This window comes from Drosophila mojavensis, unplaced genomic scaffold (genome assembly GCF_018153725.1).
Source record: "Drosophila mojavensis isolate 15081-1352.22 unplaced genomic scaffold, ASM1815372v1 contig_36, whole genome shotgun sequence".
NCBI classification, from domain to species: domain Eukaryota; kingdom Metazoa; phylum Arthropoda; class Insecta; order Diptera; family Drosophilidae; genus Drosophila; species Drosophila mojavensis.
Window position 1 is genome coordinate 9,172,502 of NW_025318858.1, and position 9,031 is coordinate 9,181,532.

The following is a 9,031-nucleotide window of genomic DNA, read 5'->3' on the forward strand; positions in this document are numbered from 1 at the left end:
ATCGTTGACTTCGGATTTGGGAATATTTCTATGCATAAATAAATGGAGAGGAAAAACTTAAAAATGAATGTTTATTTTTATTTTTTATTTTTATTAGTAAATAAATTCATTTAAAGAAGATTTTGGGTACTGAAATTTGAAGGTATCAAAGGGCGAAATTGAATTAATTTTTAGTTGGTTATTCATACATTTCTAATTAAAAATAAGTAAATAAAACAAACAATTTATCGCAATTACAAATTCTTAGAAAGTCGCAAAAGAAATTCTTGAGATGCGTGAAAAAGCAACTAAAAGTTAACCTTGTGGATAAAAGCACAAAGGCAACAAACACTTGGCAATAGGATGCTTACACACACATACACTGAGCATACACTCTCCCTTTCACACACACATACACTTGCAATTACACGCACGCAAACACAATGCACAACAGATTGAAGTTGAGCTCTGAGCTGAAATCTTGATAACAAAGTAAATAATACAAATTCTCGCAATTTTTCTGTAATTAACACATCCCCTAACAAAACAGCACACACACACACACACACACACACACTCTCACACACACACACATGTGAATGGCTGACAACATTGCGTGCTGCAGGCATGAAACGAGAAGCCTGTTTCACAGGTGCTCGTGTTGAGGGTTGCCAGCAGCGCTCACAATTTACAAAAGTGTTGTCAGCTCGCATTTTTATGAGCTACACATATATACATATACATGTGTATGTGTGCGAAAGGACATGCAACCTGTGTTTGTTTATGAGCTCATGTCAAGTTTAAGTGCAGACTTCCTCGCACTCAAATGCCAAATTGGCACGTCACTTGCATTGTTTTGCTGTGCGTGCGTGGACAGGTGTGTGTGTGTGTTTGGATGTGTGGGTGTGTGCGTTTAGTGTCTACAATTTGTCTGTCAGCCATACAAAAGGCGTGAGAATGTAACAGCGTTGAGGCAGCGTGTTAATCATGTAAAAAGCAATTAAAACCAAGCACAGCTCACTCTCTATCCCTCTCTCTCTCTCTCTATCTCTCTCTCGGTGTCTCTCTCTCTCTGCTCAGATAATTTTGCATGTGAGCTCCATTCAGGCGAAAGCAACAATAACTACTACAACAACAATATATATGATAATAATAATTTCATTATATAAATTGAATATTGATTGATGAATGCGCTCAACATTTGTGACATTTATTCATGTTATTCATGTTTGCATTCATGCGTTAAGCTCCATAAATTAATTGCCATATAAAAATATATGACAACGGCAGAGTCTTGTCTATCGCAATAAATATGACAGCAAAGGCAAGTGCCATGCCCACAAATACGGGCAGAGAGGCCAACAGAGAGTGTATGTAGATAGGAGAGATATGTTTGTTAGCTGAGTGAAATTTGATATGCACTGAGAGAAATTATGTGGGATTATTTTTTTTATTCGAAAGTGAAGTGATTGAAGTGTTTTGCAACACAGGAGAGCTTTGACAGAGAGAGCCAGAAAGAGAGAGGGGGGAGGAGAAAATGGCAGAGTAATTATTGTAGATGCTCAAAAAACGAGACAAAAATCAGTCTAGATTGGATGGGATGCTCGCTTTCCTCTCAGAGTCTTATAATTAAAATTATAAGTAAATTTAGAAATAAGCAACAAGAGTCGATAATATTTCTATTTTAAAATTTAAAGTGAACAAAAAACTTGTGAGCAATTATAAAAAAAGACTATAATTTTTTAACTGAAATTTCTAAATGTTTATATTTGGAATAACTTTTTTCTCTGAGTGTAACTATATATTAGTATTTTAATATATATTTCCTAGTATTTTTGCAGTGTTTTATTTATTTTTTTTTTTTTTTTTTTGTAGATGTCTTGTTTGTCTGCTTGAAATTTAAATAAAATGTCCGAAAATGCAAATATTTCAATGTAACTTGAATTTCTTATGAAAAGGTTCGACAAAAATGAATATAATTCAAAAAAGTTTACAGGCCACAGATTAAAAAAAATATGTATATGTATATATATACATTTATTTATAAATTTTTGTAGTCTGACTGAGCCAATTAGTTACTAATTATTTTGCTTTTTCATAAATATTTTTAAATTCACATTTAGTTTTCTTGCTGTAGTTTAAATTTTTCATTTTTTTATTTCTAATATAATTTATATAAATATTTCTTATAAATATATATATATTTTTATATTATATTTATGTGATATATATTTTTTGAATATTATTAGTTTAAGAAAAATATGCATATATCTTTTTCCCAATTAAAAATATTATGCAGAAAAGCTTGAATTGCCAAGAAATATTTCTTAAACAATACTCATTGACTGTTGAACTCTCTCCCCCTCTTTCTCTTTCCCACCCTTTCTCTTTCTCTCACTTCCTTCCATCACCTCTTCCTCTCTCTCTCTCCCTGAAGCTATGGTGCGTATCATCAATTTAGTGCGTAGATTTATTCGCCCTTTGGCATTTGCAGTTGAATTTTCGTTCGCCTTTGCTCTCTTTTATTGTCTTTGCTTTGGCTGCCTATTCGCTTTTAATTGTCTTTGTATTGTGGAATTTTTATTGTTGTTTCTGCTCTTGTTGCGAGCATTCCGTTCGGTTTGCTTTGCTTTTCATTGGTTTTTCGAGGCGCGTAAATAAATTTCATATCATGACATTTATTACTGACCCTTAAGCTTGGCCAGCCCACACTCTGTGTCTGTGTCTCTGTGTGTGTGTGTGTTACCGAACAGATTATGCCGCTTACCCCACAGAATCTGGCAGGATCTGCATACGGCTGTTGGTTACAATTTTCATTTAAGATTTGTTTGGCTCGTTTTTTGTTTGTTTTCATTTTGCATTTCTTTGGCTTCGCATTTTGATTTATTTTAGCACTCAATGGGGGCGTGGCATGCAAAAACGAAACAAGAGGACAAGCGGCGGGAACTGAGAACAATAAGCTGGCATGCTCATGAATGTGATTGTGAATGTGATTGCGATTGTGAATGAATGCCAAGATGAAGATTAAATGTAAGTGGACGACACTGAAAACAATTGTTGTTAATTTACGCGCCGAGCACTGCATAAGAAATTAATGAAAATGATGAAAAGAAAATGCCAAACGAGAAAAGTAGGTGGTAACAAAAAGAATATAGACAGAAAAGATGCAGAGAATTGCGAAAAATGTGCTCGCAGGCGCAGAGGCTCCTTTAAAGTTAACTTGACTGTGAAATTAGCTGAGCAAACGGCGAGCGCATTGTCTTTGTCCAGTTTGCATAATTTATTTATATTTTCATCTTCAGATACACTTGGCCACGCCCCGTCAGCTACTCGCCCTCGCCCTTTTCACTCTCTTTCAGCGGCAGTTAATAGCCAAGAAAATGCCAACAATTCCGCCCGAACAAATAATTACAGGGCTTAATAACAAATTTAATATTGCTCGGGCCAAGGACATGACGAGGCCTCTGTCTTTCACTCTCTTTATGTTTTCTCTATTTTTTTTTTTTTTTTTTTTGGTATTTATTTATTTTTTAACTGCTTGTTGCCTGAGCCTTTAACCCTTTGCTGTAGCTCTCAACTGTTGATTTTCTGCTCATACGTTTTATGCCTTTTAATGAGTCTGTTTGCTGCTTCGCCCTGTTTGCGCTTCAATAACAATGAGCATGTCCTGTCCTGTCCACTGTCAGCCACTCGCATCCTTATGTACTGACCCTTACGCACTCACACTCATACACACTCACAGATCCATGTGCTGTGTCCTTAGAGCTCTTGGCCTTGCAATTAGCTGTTGCTCTCTACAAAATTTCCATTTCCATCTTGTGCTTCCTTTGTCAGGCCGTGCAAACTCTTCAGAATTGCTAAGCAACTGTTGAAATATGAGAAATGTTTCTTTAGCTAATTGCGTCAAGTTCCTGAGTATTCGCAAAGCTACGAAAGCGACCAAGAAATGAGATTCTAAAGAATTATCTTTTCAAAGTAATTGAAATGAAATGAAATGGATTGAAATGAAATGAATGAATTGAAATCCTAAAATACAAACTAAAATTCTTATGAATTTAAAAATATAAAATAATAAGTTTTCCTGCTTGAAATGAATTTTTTCGAATATTTGAATTTATTACAAATAATGTTTGGTAAGAAAAATTAATATACGCCCTCATTAACTGTGAGAACCCTTATGGGTTATATGTTATAATAGCAGAAAATCATCGTCAAAAAATAATGTAGAAGGCAATTAAAAGGTAATTTTACAAAAAGACATTTTTCAGTAATAAAAAATTATGAAATATTAAGTTAATATTAATATAATATAAATAGATACCTGATTTTGATGAGGTAAAGTTATCCAATTAGAAAATAATAATATAAGAGATTAACATATAAACAAATTAATTAATTAAAACTCACATAAATCGTATTTAAGAATCAACGCCAAGTCATGTTTTGAAAGCCAAAAGCCTGCTCAGCTTTTCCACTCAATGTTCAAAAAAATTGGATGGATTCATTTCTAAATTTGTTACATCAAAAACTAAGCTCTTTGATTATTGTTGAAATTAAAAATTTTTATTTTTATTTTTTTTTTGCATTTTGGCTAAGTCAAAACGTTTATACATATATTAAATCATGGGTAAGCTTAGCTAACGTGCGATTGTGTTAACCCAACGTTGACCCAACTTTTTCAGCTCATTGTACCGTTAAATTAGATCCGCCACTGTTTGTGCCCTGCGATCTAGAGGAGTTTCGCGATCCCAACAAGAAGATGGCAGCGGCGTCTGCCTGCGAGGAGGTGGAGAAGCTCAGCGCCCAGGATGAGATCAGTGTATCGAGTATTATATCGGCATTGATACGACCTATCGAGCCATCCGACGATCAGTATAAGGTCTGCGATTGGCAAATCGATCCCAAGAAGTTTTTGCCAGTCAAAAATTCGGTTATCTTCAAGGAAACGCTGTTCATCTCGAAGCTGCGCAATAGCAACTGCAAACTGAGCGAGAATTTGAAGATATTTTTCGAGCGTGAATTGCTGACGATCGGAAAGTTCTGCCTAAATGTGGAGGAGGCATTCGATGGCTATGTGGTCTATAGCAGCAGCCGGATGAAGAAGGGCAAAGGCATCGCCGAGTGCGGGCATCAGCTGAAGGGCAAATACGATGATCAGTTTCTGTTGATCTGTGAGAAACGCTCGGAGACGGATCGCATCGATCATGCGGTCGTGGAGAAGACGCTCGAGGTGCGCAATCATGCTGACCTATATCTGACGGCCATACGCGAAACAAAGATCAACGAGGAGTCGCAGAAGTTCAAGGCGACGATCGACATCAAGGATCGGGATCACACCTTCGTCCTTGACGGCGGCATTCAGCTGCTCATGCGCCATCTCGTTTGCAATAATTTCGTCGGCTCCTTCGAGTACTACACGATGAATCTGTACGGCCGTGTGCTACGCTGCAATCTGGTCGTGCACAAGGAACGCAAGATCGTCCGGATCTTCTATCGCACCTACAAAAATGCCATTCACATCATAACGCAGCAGTGCTTCAACGATGAGCTGCAGGACGTCGCCGAGACCTTTATGACGCCCGAGGGCCGCATCATTCTGCACTACTGGCAGGGCTACAACTACCTGCTGCACGCCGTCTGCGCGCCGCCCAAGAAGAAGGAGCTCATCCTGCCCAAGCTGGAGCTAATGTGGCGACAGGATCCCGTCCTCTCACGCAAATTCCGCGAGCTGAAGGCTTTGAACTATGAGAACACGACAAAGTACCTAGAGTCGAACTCGGAGTTGGCTGACTTCATGCAGGACTATGTCCTCAATGTGCTGCGCTATAAGCCCTCCAATGTTCTCGAGTTCTCCATTATGTTCTTCCAGAATATGGCGAACAACTAAAGTCTATGCTAGCGCAATGAAACTAGATGTAAATGTAAAAAATGTCAAATTTGTGAATACAAACGAATTTTCGCAGATATTTTAATGAAAGTTTTTCATTTATTTTGAGCACTTTCATTCTGCAGTCAAAGTTTATTTGGCGGGGTTGATTCCTAGCCATGCTTATAGATATTTTATATTAGCTATATCAAGTAACCCCACTAGGGTACTCCCGCTGCCATGGCTCCCCCGATTCCCCATGAGCCTGGCAACTGTTGCCCAAGCAAATTCGTATAACCAAAGCAACCTCTCGCCTTGTTTACAGCCCTCAAATGAAACTAGTTGAAAATTCTCAGTTACAGTTTTGTGTTAAGCGTTTAGCCTCCCTCAAAAAAAGCTTAAGATAAAGTGTAAAAAAACATTTGAGACAATTTTTTTTTTTTTTTTTTTTCGTTTGATTGAAAATGGCCTGTTGCAAGGAGAAGGATCTCTACGATGGCGGCGGTGATTGTGTCAGCCAGCCCATTGACCTGCATCCGACGTCCGCGTGTCCGGCGCCCTTGATCTGCCCGCCGCCGCCCGAAATGGGTCCCATACGCCGCCGCAAATGGGATCCGATGCCCGTGGGCCTCGCGCCCCCGACAGAGGACGAGCAGCGACAGATGCAGGAGTATCTGAAGAAGGTGGTTGAGGAGCCCGCCCAGGCCCATCACCAGGTGCAGCACGACCTGCAAGCGGCAGTCGATAATCAGCAACAGCAGCTGCTGGACATCAAGCAGGAGCAGGCCAAAAGGGCGCCCATCAAAACGGAGGAGATTCAATTTGCAGTGAGTCAGCCAGCGAATATGCCCAGTGTAGACAGATATAAAGTATATTCTCTCTCTCCCTGCAGCGCTCCATTAACCCCGATGCAGATAATCTACAGAATCCGCCGTGCTATCTGCCCCAGCCGGGCGACGATTTGCCCCAGAAGGACTCGATGACTCCGATGGGCCCGATAGGTCCCTGGGCCACAGGCAAAGTCGACTGGAGCCCGATGGCGGGTCTGACGGGCACTCGGCCGGTTGTCGATAGATATTCGATAACACGTTTCAGCTCGAATGAATGGCGTGCCAAAAATCAACAGACCGTTCAACACGTCAACTCTGTGCTGGATAAGGCCGATAAGTAAGATGAGCCTAGCCCTCCGACATCCCAATCCCTCTCTTTTGATCTGCACTCCATTCTTGGAATCTTTTCCTATCTTCTTCAAGTCATCTTCATCATTTGTTTTCTTTCACATTTGCCTTACGCTCTCGGATCTCTGCTCCTAACCTAACATGATATCTTCCATATTCCTTCCTTCTTTGTCTTTGGATCCAACCTCATCTCTTCCGTTTCCCTTTCTTCCTTGTCCCTGTATAGAAATCGCTTTAGCTCTACCACCGAGTATCAGCGTCTGACTGCCATGGTGACCAAGACACAGAACGAGACGACCGAGAAGCTGAGGCAACGCGCTCAGGTGATCTGCAAGTGGAAGAGCACGCTGGAGAATGCGATCAAGGCGATGACGGATGAGATCTTTATGGTGGACCAGGAGCGCAATAGACTGCGCAAGGCGGTAGTGGTGCTGGGCGTGCCCGAGTCGATTGTCAAGGAGTGCATCGAGAAGCGCTGCGGTCGACCGGATACGGAGCTGGTGCGCGACCAGACGGAGGAGGAGCTGGTGAATGAGCTGGCGCTGATAGCCGAGATCAGGCGAAACTTGCTGAAGACAATGGAGGACTTTGTGGCCCAGCAGATGGAGAATCGTGCGGCCAAGCAGCGGCTCGAGTTTGACTGGAGCGACAAGCAGGAGTCCTACGACATAGACACCATCAATTTGGGCCTGGATAATAACTCACGCACCATCATGTTCCACATGGGTGCAGTGCGTCAGCCGATCGAACAGTCCTCGGAGCAGTACTGGGAGCACTTCAGCCTGGAGACGCTGGAGGAGTGCGAGAAGTGCCGCCAGAGATCGGCCGACCTGCGCAGCACCCTGAACGCCATCCTGCTGAATGGTGCCCGGGACATACGCACCCAGGCGGACGTCGTCGAGAAGTCGCTCACCGCGCGCATCAACTGCACCCAGGAGGCCGTGAAGCGCTTCGAGAACGATCTGCACCGCGTGCTGCAGGACCTGGCGGACACCGAGACCCGCATAGAGCAGCTGCACGGTCGCATTCGCAGCTTCGATGCGGCCATGAAGGTCGCCCAGACGCGCATGCACAACCGCAGCTTCCGGCCGAACGTGGAGAGCTGTCGCGACGTCGCCCAGCAGCGCCTCATCGACGAGGTGCACACCATTCAGAGCAGCGTCACGGCCATGCTGCACGAGCTCACCGCGGCCGAGGAGACGAAGGAGGCGCTCGTCGGTGTGCGCAGCACGCTGGAGCGTGAGATCATGCTGAAGCGACGCACTCTCTTCGTGGACAGGGATCGCTGCATGCTCCTGCGCTCCCATTACCCATCCGCAGATGCTCTGACCGGCAATGACGAGTTCTAAGTGTGTAAATATGTTTACATACATATATAGATATATAGATATTCATATAGATTTACAATTTTATACAGATCTTCAAAAAAGATCAACATTACTCTAAATTTATTGTCCAAAATTTTAAGTCTTAAGCCAATGTATGTAGCCAGAGCTAGCAAAAAGTCAAATAAAAATTTGAGAAAAAAGTGAAATAAATCAAGGCGTTTCTGAAACAGAGCTTAGAGTAGAGCTTAAGGTTAATTACGTCTCAATGCTCTCACCCTGATATATTGTATTACTCCTAGGCTGTGTTGAGAAACATTTCCTCGAAGCGTTTCCTTTAGGTGTTTTCACTAAGTGTTTCCTCAACTACTTTCTTCAAGTATTTCTTCTAAGGTGTTTTCTCTAAGTATTTCATCGAAGTATTTTCTTTAAGTATTTCTTTCAAGTATTACCATGAATTCTTTCCTCAAAATATTTCCTCTAAGCATTTCTTTTATGTATTATAGGTAAGTATTTGCTAAGATCAAAGAGAAAATTTTATCAAGAGATGTATTTCTTACTGTTTAAATTTTGGTTCAATATTAAAATCTCCTTGATGTGCTAAATATGCAATATTTAATATGCATTATTTGATAGAAATTATATAGCTTATATCAATTAATATTTGGGCTTTGATTTGATAA

General features: G+C 41.2%; 2 protein-coding genes across 3 annotated transcripts; both read left to right on the top strand.

Annotated features, from left to right (window-relative positions):
* The first annotated feature begins 4,547 nt into the window (after nucleotides 1–4,547).
* LOC6576407 lies at nucleotides 4,548–5,951 on the top strand. 2 transcript variants are annotated; one of them, XM_002002361.4, is made up of 2 exons: nucleotides 4,548–4,606; nucleotides 4,662–5,951. In XM_002002361.4, exons 1-2 carry the CDS (start codon nucleotides 4,603–4,605, stop codon nucleotides 5,864–5,866), a joined length of 1,209 nt encoding a protein of 402 aa, XP_002002397.1. In that variant the 5' UTR covers nucleotides 4,548–4,602; the 3' UTR covers nucleotides 5,867–5,951. The 2 variants fall into 2 exon arrangements, with proteins under 2 accessions (XP_002002397.1, XP_043864747.1); XM_044008812.1 differs by having other exon boundaries at nucleotides 4,588–4,606; nucleotides 4,683–5,951.
* Nucleotides 5,952–6,192: 241 nt separating this feature from the next.
* On the top strand, nucleotides 6,193–8,561 carry LOC6576408 (tektin-4). The gene is made up of 3 exons (XM_002002362.4): nucleotides 6,193–6,672; nucleotides 6,738–7,012; nucleotides 7,250–8,561. The coding sequence occupies exons 1-3, from the start codon at nucleotides 6,310–6,312 to the stop codon at nucleotides 8,370–8,372; spliced, it is 1,761 nt and encodes a 586-aa protein (XP_002002398.1). The 5' UTR covers nucleotides 6,193–6,309; the 3' UTR covers nucleotides 8,373–8,561.
* Nucleotides 8,562–9,031: the final 470 nt, after the last annotated feature.

Coding starts and splice junctions, on each gene's coding strand:
- LOC6576408 (XM_002002362.4), top strand. CDS start 6,310: ATGGCCTGTTGCAAGGAGAAGGATCTCTACGATGGCGGCGGTGATTGT. Junction 6,673..6,737: donor CGGAGGAGATTCAATTTGCA/GTGAGTCAGCCA, acceptor CTCTCCCTGCAG/CGCTCCATTAACCCCGATGC. Junction 7,013..7,249: donor GTGCTGGATAAGGCCGATAA/GTAAGATGAGCC, acceptor GTCCCTGTATAG/AAATCGCTTTAGCTCTACCA.